The sequence below is a fragment of the Moschus berezovskii genome, chromosome 27 (genome assembly GCF_049115385.1).
Source record: "Moschus berezovskii isolate FMDL1 chromosome 27, NW_MosBer_1.0, whole genome shotgun sequence".
In the NCBI taxonomy this organism is placed as follows: domain Eukaryota; kingdom Metazoa; phylum Chordata; class Mammalia; order Artiodactyla; family Moschidae; genus Moschus; species Moschus berezovskii.
Genome location: NC_142486.1, coordinates 32721396 through 32736537, shown reverse-complemented (window position 1 = coordinate 32736537; position 15142 = coordinate 32721396). Strand labels below are relative to the sequence as shown.

The 15142-nt window shown below is 48.6% G+C and overlaps 1 protein-coding gene across 5 annotated transcripts in view; it reads left to right on the top strand.

Moving 5' to 3' along the window:
• CIITA (class II major histocompatibility complex transactivator) overlaps positions 1-15142 on the top strand; it is a 54776-nt gene that overhangs the window by 16504 nt on the left and 23130 nt on the right. For all 5 annotated transcript variants that reach the window (XM_088833240.1, XM_088833241.1, XM_055409488.2 and 2 more), the window contains exons 2-3: positions 11720-11863; positions 12100-12195. In XM_088833240.1, coding sequence (XP_088689366.1) covers positions 11720-11863; positions 12100-12195 — 240 coding nt within the window. The remainder of the gene's footprint in view (positions 1-11719; positions 11864-12099; positions 12196-15142) is intronic.

The following is a 15142-nucleotide window of genomic DNA, read 5'->3' as shown; positions in this document are numbered from 1 at the left end:
TTGTAACAATCTAGGCTGGGAGTGGGGTGGGGTACTAGGTCAGGGGGCTGTGCTGAGAGAATTTGGAAGGAAATATGTAGGAATTGGGGACCAACCTGATTCCAGGGTTTCCAGCTGGGAAGAAGTAGAATGGTTATAGAAATGCAGAGTCTGGAAGTTTCCCATGGAGGAAGGAAAAGCCATAGAGCCATGCAAACTGAAAGGCAAGTGTAAACTTGCCAGTGTAAACTTCTCAGCAAGTGTAAATTCGGGCTGCCTTGGAAATAAAGCCTATCTTAGTTTTCAGTCACCCCAAGGCAAGGATGTGTGTCTTGGGGGAAGGGGTGCCCAAGGGTGGTGCTCTTTAAAAGTATAGATTTCCAGACCCCACCCCAGATTCAGTGGATGAGATATGGGCTGCTGTGTGTTTAGCACCCGCTTCAGGTGATTTCAATTCATAGCCCAGCTTGCTAGCTGTCGTCAGAGGCTGGCATCCAGGGTTGGCAAGTAATTTGTTTCTCTTGGAGTCTCCAACACCCAGCAAAGTGTCTGATGCTGGCTTAGGGGCCATGTTGGGCTTCCCAGGTGGCGCTAGTGGTAAAGAACCCACCTGCCAATGCAGGAGATATAAAAGGCATGGGGTCGATTTCTGGGTGGGGAAGATCCTCTGAAGGAGGGCATGGCAACCCACTCCAGTATTCTGGCCTGGAGAGTCCCATGGACAGAGGAGACTGGCGGGGCTACAGTCCACAGGGTATCAAAGAGTCGGACGCGACTAAAGCAACTTAGCACACACACATGTAGTTGGGGGTTAGGACTGGAGTTGGGAGCCTGGCGTTGTTCATTGCAGCCACGGGCTATTCATTCCCCTCCCCGCCCCAGCACCTGGCTCAGATTTTCTTCCAGGAAAAGCTTGTTGGACTCCTTTTCGGGTCACTGACTGTAGCTGGGAAGGTTGGGGCATGCAGAGGGAAGGCCACGCGGAGGTGGAGGAGGCTGGTGTTCTGGACAACCATGGAGTCCCCCTCCTCCCCTGGCTGTAGCTCTCAAGCTTTCTCCTCCTTCCCCCTTTCCTTCCCCCTGTCCTGGGCCTCTCGACCCCAATAACTGCCATTTACAGGTGCACAAATCAGCGGAGCTTGTCTTGTTCGAGTTCCAAGATTTTCCAACTTGTGATAAAGTAGATGTCCCCCAGGGTGTCCAGAAAAGATAGGTGGCTTGCTCAAAGGTTCAGAGGTAGTCTCTGTGGAGTCTTCTGGGAGATTTCCAAGCCCTACATGGGGAAAAGCAGAACCAAGTTGTCTCAGAGGGGTGAGACATAAGTTCGATCCCTGGGTGGAGAAGATCCCCTGGAGGAGGGCACGGCAACCCACTCCAGTATTCTTGCCTGGAGAATCCCACGGACAGAGGAGCCTGGCGGGCTACAGTCCATGGGGTTGCAAAGAGTCAGACACGACTGAAGTGACAGCATGCACGCACGTTCTAGCATGACATTCTTATTTAATAGGCAAGGCCACTGGGCACCAGAGAGGGAAAGGGGCTTGCCTAGGGTCACGGAGTCTGTCAGATGCAGAGCAGGGCCCCGATCTCAGTCATGACTCCGTGTGTGGCTCCTCTCTCTCTAGTCTGTGGGCAACATGGCAGTCTCCATGGCTGCGCCAGCCCATTTCCTCTGCGCTCCCTCCAACTGCTGAGAAGCGCTGTGGCCAGGAGCAGGGCCAATCTTGCTTCCACTTCCTGCGTTCCTGCTCCAAGACCCCTGTATCCTGACACAGGCTGGTCTCGGTGCAGAGAGGCTGGGGGGCTGTGGTGGAGCCACCAAGGTCCTTGAGGAGGGTGAGGTGGGTACAGTGGAGAATAGCTCTTGGTGCCCTGTGTCCCCCAGACAGCTTATTTCCTAATCCTTTTTCAGGCGGAGCTGGCACCAGAGCTGGGGGAACACACCCAACACCCAGACACCACAACCCCCAGGCTTCCTGCTCCTTCCTTTATGGAACTGGCCAGCTTGGGCTCTCAGGGCCAGTCTCCTCCAAGCCTTTCTGTTAGAAGACACCCTCCTGTGCATCCTGCCCTATGGGGCAGGACAGAATCCAGTCCTGCCTCTCCCAATCACCCATCCATCCCAAGCCGTCATCTTTCCAGCAGATCAGAGAGACAAGTGACCTTAGAAGGCCTCCAAGCCAACTCAAATGCCTGAGGGGTCATCACTGTGCCAAATAGGACCCAGCAGAATGCAGTGGGAAGTGATGGGGACTTTGGCAACGATTAGTCGTGTACTGTCTATGGAGACATTGTGATGGTGGTGAAGACACACAGATAACATACACACATCCCTGGCGCCTCAGTGGCAAAGAATCTGCCTGCCAAGCAGGAGACGCGGGTTCCACCCCTGGTCGGGAAAGATCCCTGGAGCAAGAAATGGCTACCCACTCCAGTATTCTTGCCTGGAGAATCCCATGGACAGAGGTGCTTGGTGGGTTACAGTCTATGGGGTCACAAAGAGTTGGACACGACTTAGTGACTGGACAATAACAGCAACAATACACATACACACACAAATTGTCTTAGGAAACAAAACACCTAGGTCGATAGGCCTAACGCACCCTTCATTAAAAAAAAGAAAGAAATTGTTTATTTATTTGGCTGCTCAGGGTCTTGGTTATAGCATGTGGGATCTTCAACCTTTGTTACAGCACGCAGGCTCTTTTAGATGCAGCTTGTGGGATCTAGTTCCCTGACTCTTGTGACCCCATCAAGCCCCTCCAGGAAGTGAAAGTCTTGACACCGGTAGTTTCCGGAAGTCCTCTCTGTCTCATTTTCCTGGGTCGCCCCTGCTGGACCAGCATCGGGGGCCAGAGGGCTGGGGCTTCCTCCTCTACCAACGGTGCCCACTCTTCCCTGTTCATCTCCAAGTCCTTCGCTTTCTCATGGGTGGCAGGAGTGCAGTTTTCTTCCTTTATTTGAACATCTGTGGGTGTCAGGCCCTGTTTGGTGAGCCACAGACATACCCCCGCTCCCAGGTAGCTTCCATCATCTTTGGTTTGGTTTTGTTTCTCTTAAACTTCAGGAACCTTTTCCAACCTTGAGTTAACTACACATTTTACTTTGCAGTACAGTCTGATCTTTGGTCCATGCGAGGCATCTCTCTAATTTCCCCTTTCCCTGTTACTCTTTCATCTTCCTGGGCATCCACTCTAATGCACTCGGGGTGTATCCTTTTGTTGGCGTGTGTTCTAAAATATGTGTTGCTTTTTCTCTGCACCTGTATGTCACTCTGTACATCTGGAACAGGGCTATCAGAGCTCACTCTGCTTTGTACATTTCCACTCTGTACTGTTGTTAAGATCTGCTTCCATGTGCATTTGGACTGTGGCTTCTAATCACTGCATCATCCCCTGCAGATTGCAGCAGCTACTTGGTACCATCCTTCCCCTAGGAGCAGACACCCAGGTGGCCTCCCACTCCTGGTCACCACAAACAGTACCAGTGGTGGGCAACTTCCAATGGGTGTCCTCATGGAGTTGTGCGGGCATTTCTTTGGTATATATCCAAGAATTGAATCGCTGAATTGTAGGATCTCTGCAGCCTTAGGTATTCTAAGGGGTGCCAGGTTGTTCTGCAGGTGGCCCCACAAACATCCACTCCCACCAACCCCTTGGCATTGTCCAGTTTTCTAATTTTGTCACTTGTACGGTGACACCTTGCTGCTTCCATATTGGAATTTAAAACATCTTAGTAGTACTTCGTGGATATGTCACTTTAGGCAAGTCATGGCAGCCTAATGAGGGCTTCCCTGATGGCTCATTGGTAAAGAAACTTCCTGCAATTCAGGAGCCACAGGAGACTTGGGTTCGATCCCTGGGTTGGGAAGATCCCATGGAGGAGGGCATGGCAACCCACTCCAGTATTCTTGCCTGGAGAATCCCATGGACAGAGGAGCCTGGCGGGGCTACATCCATGGGGTCGCAGAGTCAGAAATGACTGAAGTGACAGAGCACACATACATGCACGCATTGCAGTCTAATGAGGTCGACATCATGTGACCTAAGAGCAATAGATTCCACAACTCAGAGAGGCTGAGTAACTTATCTGAGGTCACCCAGTTAGCATGGAACTGGAGTTTGAACCCAGAGCTTGCACCCTTAACCACTGTACCATTATCCTCACATTTTGTCTCTTTTCTAAAACATCATCCAGGTCTATACTGCAAGCTTCTTGGCAGGGGTTGTGTTTTAAACCTCTCTAAGGCCCTCAGAGAACTGAGCACAGTGACTTTCTTATAGGAGATGCTCAGTAAATCATTGTTTTACAGATTTGGAGAGGAAAAAAGTACAATGTGTCTTGTCGAGTTTATCTGGGGCCTGTAGGGTGCAAGAGGAAAAGAGGAACTTGTTTGATCCACTAAGATGCTGACTGGGAGCTGCTTGTGGTAGATAAATAACCCTGGGCTCCTGGCTTCCTGCCACCATGTGGCATCCAGAAGCAGCTTATCATGAAGCTGGGGGCAGAGTGGTGTTAGCGGGGTTTGGGGAAAGGCAGGGAGGAAAGCTGATAAGCAATGAGGAATCTAGAACCCCTAAATGCCTTGTCTGAGTGGGCTTCCACACCCAGCTGGCAAAACTAAGGCTAAGATGGGTAGAGAAAGTAATTCAAGATCAAAGGCAGAATTGGAACTCAAACCTGTGTCTCTAGACACACAGTTCAGAGATTTTCCACTTCTTCCTTGGGAGGAGCTCACAGTCAACAAGTAGGGAAGTATTTCTTCTCCTGCTCTTTCATCACAGTGCAGAGCAGTGCTGAAAACTTTCAAGTGCTGAAAACTTCTGCTTCTCAGTGTCTCCTCAGATCCTCAAGGATATACCTCCCTCTCTGGGAAGAAAGCAACTGATAACTGAGTTATCACCACCTCATTGTCACCATCTGTATAATGGGTACAATGATATCAGTCTCCCGGAGCTGCTGTGACCCTTGATACAAGAAAATAAACAGAGCACATCTATCACCATCCCCAGACAAAAAAGGACTCTCCCCAGCCAAGATAGAGCACAGAAGAACTGTAAAAACTAAATATCAATATCTGAGCTAGAACATTCTGGTAATGCTTGATTTCCCTCTGGGGAAGAGGGAAATGAAGCTTTATTTCAAAAACCACTTGTGTGTGTATGTTCTTTCGAAACCTGTGGTGTCATGTGAAGTGGGGATGGAAACAAACCCCCAAAGGGACTTTTGGTGGCAAAAGGATTAGGAACTTTTTCTCAAATTGGATGTAGATGGTGGTGGCCCAAAGGGAAGGGTGGGTCCAAAGAGGACCTTCTAAAAATACTGCCCTTTTACCAAAAACACACAGCTCACTCCTCAGCTGCGCCCCCAACAGCTTCTCAAAAGGAGAAATCATCTTGCTACCCACGCTTCAGTGTGCTGCCAGGTGAAGGCACCTTCCCAGGGGTGCCAGGGGTGGGTTTTGCCAAGAGCCTGGAAGAAGCTGAGATTTGGAGCCAGGCAGCTGCTTCAGGCAGGACCCAGTTCATTGTTCTTCTCTTTGAGCCTGTTTCTTCATCTGAGAAATGGAAAGACATATGACTACTGTGTGAGTTCAGCTAAATAGGATAATAGCTATAAACATGTCATTTGATGCCTGGCACTCAGAGGCACCAATGAATTCTAGCTGTGTGCCATCTTTCCTTTGATGGAGAGGGGTTGCCATGTGTTGGAGCGTGAGGGATAGGTGAGCTAGATGGAAGGTTCCTGAACTCACAGGATCCTTCGCCTGGAGGTTCTGGCCTGTGCTGGGGGATCTGTAGGGGACTCTCTCCCTTGCAGGTCAGGGCCCTCTGCCTCCAGGCCCCTCTGGAATTGCACAGGGAAGAAAGAGCCCAGTTAGGAGCCTCTGAAGGGCTTCCTAAGCATATAGAGACACAGGAAACATGGTTGTGGGAACACCAGCAGGTCGCAGGCCAAGTCGATTTCAGCATGAATGGGAGGCAGTATGGTACTGTGGGGAGCTCTAAAATGAAAGCCTGGATTCTCAGGCTCCCAGTAGATTGGGCTTCCTTTTAGCATGGCCTCTGGTGTGTCTGGCATACCACATGGAGCTCTTCCTGGCCTTTGATGATCTTACAAAGTATCATATCCCAATCTAGTGATGGGAAAGCTGATACTCCTAAAGGTTAAGTCATTTGCCTAAGGTCTCCTAGCCAGGATTCAAAGTCAAATTTTCCAACCAGATGACCTTGGACAGGTCATTTCAGCAAGGTGTTTGAGGATCCTCCTTGGTCAAGTGGGCCTCCTTCCTAGGGCTCTTGGTGAACTCAGACTGGGGGCTGGAAGCAGACATCTGTGTCAAGCTGCAAATCCTTGTCTATTCAAGAGGAAGTGTGTACAGTGTGGGTTTTGTCTCAGAGATGCAGGGAGGTGCTGATATGTATGTTTGGGATGTCTGAGAGCAGACATTCTAGGTGGCACTGCTGATTCTAGGGCTTACTTGCTCCTGTGGAGGCTGTGGGATCCCCTTATGCAAAAGAACAGGAATCTTGGCTTCACAATGTCGTAAGGTAGGAATGGAAGAGAAAAGACCTCCTTATCAACCTTGCAGAGGTTCAGTTCAGTTCAGTGCTCAGTTATGTCTGACTCTTTGCGACCCCATGGACTGCAGCACGCCAGGCCTCCCTGTCCATCATCAACTCCAGGAGTTTACTCAAACTCATGTCCATTGAGTTGGTGATGCCATCCAGCCATCTCATCCTCTGTCATCCCCTTCTCCTCCTGCCTTCAATCTTTCCCAGCATCAAGGTCTTTTCCAAGGAGTCTGTTCTTCACATCAGGTGGCCAAAGGATTGGAGCTTCAGCTTTAGCATCTCTCCTTCCAATGAATATTCAAGACTGATTTCCTTTAGGATGGACTGGTTGGATCTCCTTATAGTCCAAGGCACTCTCAAGAGTCTTCTCCAATACCACAGTTCAAAAGCATCAATTCTTCGGTGCCCAGCTTTCTTTATAGTCCAACTCTCACATCCATACATTACCACTGGAAAAACCATAGCCTTAACTAGACGGACCTTTGTTGGCAAAGTAATGTCTCTCCTTTTTAATATGCTCTCTAGATTGTTCATAGCTTTTCTTCCAAGGAGCAAGCATCTTTTAATTTCATGGCTGCAGTCAGCATCCACAGTGATTCTTGCAGAAGTCAGAAGTGAATTAACAATAATCATAGCCACCACCCCTATTGTGCTTTCTGTGTGTGGCTATGCTTCCATTCCTTAAGCACTTACTAAGTGACAGTCACCTTCCTAAGGGCTTTACATGAATTAATTCACCTAATCCTTATGAACTACCACTTTACAGGTGAGGAAACTGAGGGAATTCCTTGGTGGTCCAATGGTTAGGTAGGGAGCCTGGGTTTGATCCCTGGTCAGGGAACTAAGGGGCTTCCCAGGTGGCTCAGTGGTAAAGAATACCCCTGCCAATGCAGGAGACTCTAGTTCATTCTCTGGGTCAAGAAGATCCCCTGGAGGAGGAAATGGCACCCCACTCCAGTGTTCTTGCCTGAAAAAGCCCATGGACAGAGGAGCTTGGTGGGCTACAATTCATGGATCACTGAGTTGGACATAACTGAGCAACTGAGCACGCACACGCAGGAAACTAAGATACCACAAGTTGCGAACGTGGCCTAAAAATAAAAATGAGGAAACTGAGGCTCCAAGAGATCTAAAAAATGAACTTTCCAGGTTATGGTGAGTTGGTAGATAAGAGTGATTTCAGAATCGGGCAGTTTGATTCCAAAGCTCAAAGGATTTTCCTTCTTTCTCTGCTGTCAGTGTGTTTCCCTGGTATTAGACTACATTTGGTGTCCAGTGTTTGCAGCTGAGTGTGTCAATAAGCTAGGCTTCTTCAGGCTCCTCCCCTCTGCATTTCCCTCCTTTGCCCATCTGTGATAGGACCTGGTCCCTATTCCTGAGCCTAGATAAATGGGGGTGCTTAGTTGATCAGATCCATTTTGCTTGGCAGGGAAGAGCGTGGACTGGAGTCTTATGCTAGGTGCAGGCTTCACCACCAGCAGACTCTAGGGCCTTGTGCAAGGCACAGCCTGTCTCAGGGTTTCACCTTCTCCTCTGTAGCTTGAAGGAGGTTGAGCCTGAAGGTCCTTGGCAGTCCTTGTGGGAGAACTCAGAATACGAGTGACTTGACTAAAGTCACACATTTTGTTCATGGAATTGCTGGGGTTAGTCTGGATCTGTTGTTACCAGATCTCACTGTCTGGAGAAAGAGGCAAATGGCTAGCTATAATGTAGGCTGTCAATAAACACTGCAGACTGAAAATGGGAGCAGGGCAGCAGGCAAGATTTGGGGCAGAGAGCTCTTCTCTCACCACCCTGGAGAGCACAGTAGATTGCTTGGTTGGCTCCCAGGACTTGTTGGGAGAAGTGAAGACCTTCCCCCCACCCCCCAGCCTTGGCCCTGCTCCGAGAAAAGAGAGTTGGTGGCCCCATCTTTCAGTTCCACTTCCTCTAGTCATGGTTGGCTGGGTCATTAACACAAGCCTGCTATGTTTGGGTTCCTGCCACCCCCACCCAACCCATTATAAACAGTCAGCCCTGGCCAGGGCGTCTCGCTGGACTGGAAAGTTCATTCTCTGTGATATCCGGGTCTGTGTTGAGACCCTTCAGAGCTAATGAGAGCTGTTGATGAGTGAAAGGAAGAAGAACACCTGGGTGGTGGTGGCGAGTTGCATGTGTGTATTTTCTCACGACCCTCCCGTTTCAATTCCATTTTCTTCTGGCCCAGGCTGGGCACTTGGAAGCCTGTCTTGGATCTTCTGGCCATTGCTCTTCTCACCTCCTCCAGGAAGCTTCGTTTAATTCTTTCTAGCATGTATCTGCATCCCAAGTATAGTGGGTTGAATGTTGGACCTCCCCCTCCACCTCAAAGATATGTCAACATAAAACCCCTAGAGTGTTGAGTCCTACCTTATTTGGAATAAAAAAAGGTCTTTGTGGATGTAATTAAGTTAAAGATCTTGAACTGATGTCCTGGTGTATCTGAGTGAGTGAGTGAAATTTGCTCAGTCATGTCCTACTCTTTGTGACTCCATAGACTGTAGCCCACCAGGCTCTGCTCTGTCCATGGGGTTCTCCAGGCAAGAATACTAGAGTGGGTTGCCATCCCCTTCTCCAAAAGGTACTCTTTAATATATTCATGGAATTCTCCAGGCCAGGATACTGGAGTGGGTAGCCTTTCTCTTCTCCAGGGGAATCTTTCCAGCCCAGGGATTGAACCCAGGTCTCCCGCATTGCAGGCGGATTCTTTACCAACTGAGCTATCAGGGAAGCCTGGTTTATCTGGGTAGACTCTAAATCAATGTCCATTTAAGACAAATGCAGATTAGGAGATGATGTGAGCACTTAGGCGTAGAATGGAGTGATGTGGCCTCAAAGTCACAATTCAAGGAATGCCATCAATTCCCAAAGCTAGAAGAAGCAAGGAAAGGTGTCTCGCTAGAACCTCCAGAAGAACCAAGGCTGCCAACACCTTGATTTAGACTTCTGGCCTCCAGAACTGTGAGGGAGTAAGACTTGTTGCTTTAAGCTACACTAGCCCTGTGGCACATTGTTGCAGCAGCAATGGGAAGTGAACAGATCATGGAATCATAGACTGCCAAAACTGGGGGGAAGGCAGGGCCGTTGGAGCCACACTGATGGAGCTTCACACTGGCTCCAGCCAGCAAGAGCTGTGCATCAGGGGTCTGCTGAGCCCCTCAGAGCCTCAGGTTACTCATCTGCAAAGGGAAGACCATAAAACCTACCCCCCAGAGCCAGTGTTTTGTTTCATTTTAACAGCTTTGTGCTGTGTTCAGTCCTGCAGTCCTGTCCAACTCTTGTGACCCTGTAGACTGTAGCCCACCAGGCTCTTCTGTCCATAGAGTTTTTCAAGCGAGAATACTGGAGTGGGTTGCCATTTCCTCCTCCAGATGCTCTTCCCAGCCCAGGAATCAAACCTGTGTCTCCTGCATCTCCTACATTAGCAGTCAGATTCTTTACTATTGTGCCATCTGGGAAGCCCCCACACCACTCTTGCTCTTAACAGTTTTATTGGGATATAATTCAAATTTCAGACAATTCACCCATTTAAAGTATACAATTCAATGGCCACTTTGGTGTACTCACAAAGTGGTGCAACCATCCCCCATCAACTTTAGAACATTTCGTCCTTTCCCCCAAAAAGCCTCATAACCACCAGCAGTTGTTCCCCATTTCCCTCCCCTCAAGTCTCCTCCAAATGTAGTCAACTATGAATTTGCCTTCTATCTCCAAAGATTTGTTTGTTCTGTTCCTTTTGTATAAATGGAATCATACAAAATGTGCCTTCATGTCTGACTTCTTTCACTTACCATGTTTTCAAATTCCATCCGTGTTGAAGTATATATCCATGCTTTATTCCTTTTTATCTCTGAATCCTATTCCATTGGAAAAGAGCCTGATGCTGGGAAAGATTGAGGCCAGGAGGAGCAGGGGGCAACAGAGGATGAGATGGTTGGATGGCATCACTGACTTGATGGACATGAGTTTGAGCAAACGCTGGGAGATGGTGAAGGACAGGGAAGCCTGGCGTGCTGCCGTCCACGGGGTTGCGAGGACTCAGACATGGCTGAGTGACTGATCAACCACAACTATTGCATTGTATGGATACACCGCGTTTTGTTTATCCTTTATTCATTGACAGTCATTTGAATCTTTCCATGTTTGGCTATGATGAAACGTGCTTCTATGTACATTTGTATACAAGTTTTTGTGTGGAGTGAGCCAGGGCTGTTTTGAAGATGAAATGAAATAGAACCTAAAGTATTTGATATGTCCTCCAACAATTAATAATGAAAAATATTAGAGAAAATGTGCCTCAACACCTTCGATTTAGATATTAGGAAACTGAAGCATAGAGAGGAGCGCAGACTTGCCTGAGGTCACCCAAGGCAGGAAAGGCCTAACACCTAAATACAAGTCCATGAGTCAGACTGCCCAGAACTAACTCCTGGTTGGCCTTGGGTTCCCTTATGGAGGTAACCATATGACCTTAGGGAGGCCACTTCACCTCTCTAGCCTCAGTTTACTCATGTATAAAATGAGGTTAGTAATAGTACCTTCCTCATATGGTTGTTGATGTGAGAATTAAATGTGCTACACTGTGTGTCTGGCACATAGTAGGTATTCTGTGCATCTTAGCTGTTATCATTCATGGTAGTGCTAACAGCAGAACTCAGGTCCCCTGGCTCCCAGGTATGAGATGTCCTGAATCTACACTTCTTTGCCTTTTCTATATCATGGGCATCTTCCCACTGTGACAAAGATTCTTAGAGGAAAGATGTAGGGCTTCTCCTCCTCAATGTCCTAAATACATGTGAAAGTGTTAGTCACTCAATTGTGTCTGACTCTTTGTGACCCCATGGACTGCAGCCCGCCAGGCTCCTCTGTCCATGAAATTCTCCTGACAAGAATACTGAAGTGGATAGCCATTCCCTTCTCTAAACGGGATCTTCCCTACCCAGGGATCGAACCCACGTCTCCTGCATTGCAGGCATATTCTTTGCCCTAAGCACATAAATAGCGCTGAATGAGAAACCTCTGTTCACTTTCTTTGGCTCCTGCCAACACTCGCCTTTACCAAGAGAGCCAGCTGGGAACTGTGGTAGATGTTAATTCTCTGCATCTTTCCAACACCCCATGAGCTGACTGCTGTGTCTCCCTTCCAGGCAGTGGACAGTGCCCAACCATGGAGCTGGGGCCTCTAGAAGGCAGTTACTTAGAACTTCTCAACAGCAGTGCTGACCCTTTGCAGCTCTACCACCTCTACGACCGGATGGATCTGACAGAAGAAGAGATAGAGCTCTGCTCAGGTGGGCTGCCCTCCCTCGGGCCCCTTTCAAGGCCCTCCCCACCCCTCAGCCCGCAGTGGAGATACCACCCAGGGGAAGTGCTGGCCGCGGAGCTCCGCTCAGCACCACGGACAGCTGCTGCGGGCCAGGCTCGCTCCTGGTGGGGACCTCTCCCAGCCCGCCCTGCCTCTCCCTCCTTCCCCAGCAGCCTCCTTCCCAGGTCTTTCCAGCTTCATTCAAGTGTCTTTTCCTCCCAGAGCCTGACACAGACACCATCAACTGCGAACAGTTCAGCAGGCTGTTGTGCGACATGGAAGGTGATGAAGAGACCAGGGAGGCTTATGCCAATATCGGTGAGAAAGCATTCTTAGTCCACAAAAAGGACAGTTGAGGGGAAAGATGCTTTTTTTCTCTTTTGTTAATGTCAACCATTCACCAGGAGCCAACAGGCCCTCCATCAGAAATCAGAGCAAGAAGGATGGGGAGCGAGGGTTAGAAGGACAGAGAATTGGGAAAAGGGGAGATGAACACCAGGCAAATAAATTTAACTTTCCCCATCTTCTGCCACCATTTCTATACCTTCTTCCATTTGCTGCTTTTCTTTCCTTCCTTCCCACAAAGCCCATATCATACCCCGCTCCTTCTCTTTCTCCCCAGCTCTTAAGCTAAATTACTCTAGTATTTGTAATAGCTTCCTGGGTAGAGGAGACAGAGTGAGAAAGGTTGGTTAGGAAACTCTTGAGATAGGCATCTGCAGTGAAAGCTTTGACTCCAGGAAAGTAAGGACTTGATTTGCTGGCAATAGGGAGCCATAGAAGGCTTCTGAGTGAGTGATGATAGTGGTGATGATGGTGATGACGGTGTTGATGGTAGTGGTCTGGTGGTAACTAACACTTATGCTCACTCTTTGCAAGTTCCTGTTCTAAACACTCTATACACAGAAACTTATTCAGTTCTCATAGTCATCCCACAAGGCAGGTGTGATTATTATTCCCATTTTGTACACATGGAAGCCAATGTAACTACCATTGAGGAGGGGCATTTGTAGCCTGCTAATCATGGTGTGTGTTATCACACTGAATCTTTACAAAAACAGAGGAAGTAGCTCCTATCAATATCTTCATTTCACAGATGAGGATATCGAGATTTAGAGAGATTAAAGCATCTACTCAAGGCTGCATTAACGATAGTAGCAGGCAGGTCTGAAATTCTAGGTTCGGTCTTGCTTATTTAAAAGTCCTTACTTTTAACCATGAGAACAATAGTATCTGGAGTTGGGAGGTTTGCTAAGGCTTAAGCTGAGAGACTGTTTTGCAGCTTTAAAAAGACCTACAGCTTTCAGACAAGGGCAGAACTCTTTGGGGAGGGATGTTTCCTTTTTTTTTTTTTCTGGTGGAGTGAGGTAAAGAATCCCTCCTTCCCAGGTTCACCACTGTATCATACACAGGCTTTTCTGGATTAGGAAAACAAGGCCTCATCTTCTTTTCAGGATGCAGCCCCTATTAAGAAGTAACAACTTCTTTGTGACAACCTAGAGGGGTGGGATGGGGTGTGAGGTGGGCAGGAGAGGCCTTTTGTATACCTGTGGTTGATTCTTGTTGATGTATGGCAGAAAAACAATTATCCTTCAATGAAAAATGAATAAATTTTAAAAACAAAGAAAAAGTCAAAATAAGAAAATAAAAGGAGTAACAACTTGGCTAAAGTTCAGGCTGGATGCCTGCGCCCATGTGCCCTCTCGGCTGGGCACCTTGCACAGCGAACAACCTGCTCAGCTGTTTTTAGTGGCCCTTTTACTGGCGTCTCAAGAATCACATCACTTAAGAGGTCTGGCGTGAACATGGCTAGTCTCTCCCCAACACACAGTTAACTCAGCGTCATGCTCACCTGCTAAGTCACATCCGACTCTTTGCGACCCCATGCACTGTATGTAGCTCGCCAGGCTCCTCTGTTCATGGGGTTTCTCAGGCAGAAAGTGGAAAGGAGCAGAAACTGTGACTCAAAAATTATAGAGCTGAGAGCCTACCTTCTTCCTTTCCTACCTGCGAATTTCCTTGGAAGAAGTAGAAATGCTTAGGCCTGAGAGTATTCACAGTCCCTCAGAGCTGGAGTCAGTAATGCATGGTTTGGGCTTCTTTCCAAATCACTTAGGGTTCATTTCCCCCTTCGGGGCATCCACACAGGAAGTGAGAGCAAGCGGAGGAGGCAGCTTCCTCCTCCAATCTGTGCTCCCGGGCCTGCAGTCTTCTGAGACATCCCGAAGCACTACGGTGGCTCCCACGCATGTGAAATGGGAATAATAATCTTGCCTGCCTTGTGGGCTGACTGTGAGAACGGAGTAAGTTTCTGTGTGTAACGCATTTAGGACAGAATTGCAATAAGCATTCAGCAAGTGTTCGGTACCACCCGACCGCTGCCATCGACACCATCACCACCATCATGCCCTCACTCAGAAGCCTTTTATGGCTCCTACTGCCTGTCCCTTGTGGCTCAGCTGGTAAAGAATCTGCCTGCAGTGCGGGAGACCTGGGTTCGATCCCTGGGCTGGGAAGATCCCCTGGAGAAGGGAAAGGCTACCCACTCCAGTATTCTGGCCAGGAGAATTCCATGGACTGTATAGTCTATGGGGTCGCAAAGAGTCGGACACGACTGAGCGACTTTCACTTTCACTGCCTGTAAAGTGAAAGTATGAGTTGCTCAGTCATATCCAACTCTTTGCGACCCCATGGCCTGTAGCCTGCCAGGCTCCTCTGTCCATGGAATTCTCCAGGCAAGAATACTGGAGTGGGTTGCCATTCCCTTCTCCAGGGGATCTTCCCCACTCAGGGATTGAACCCAGGTCTCCCACATTGTAGGCAGATTCTTTACTCTCTGAGCCACCAGGGAAGCCCACTTGCCTGTAAAACGAAGTCCAAACTTTCCCCAACATGGAACTTTTACTGAAGACATCTATCTCAAGAGTTTCTAGTCACCTTTCCCTACTCTGTCCCCACAACCCAGGAAGCCCCCACTTTCATCTCTCAGACTCTGCCTCCCAATCTTTCAAGGTCTGGCTCCAGGATCCCTGCCCCTGGGAAGCCTTCCCTGATTACCCCAACCCAAAATACGCCCTCCTCTTACCTCTTACTATGATAGCTATCTTTCCATTGGCTCCAAGACATGCTCCCCTTCATGTAATTAACCAGAAAGGGATGGCTACTCACTCCAGTATTCTTGCCTGCAGAATTCCATGAACAGAGAAGCCCAGCAGACTATAGCACATGGGGTTGCAAAGAACCACACACGACTGAACCACCAACA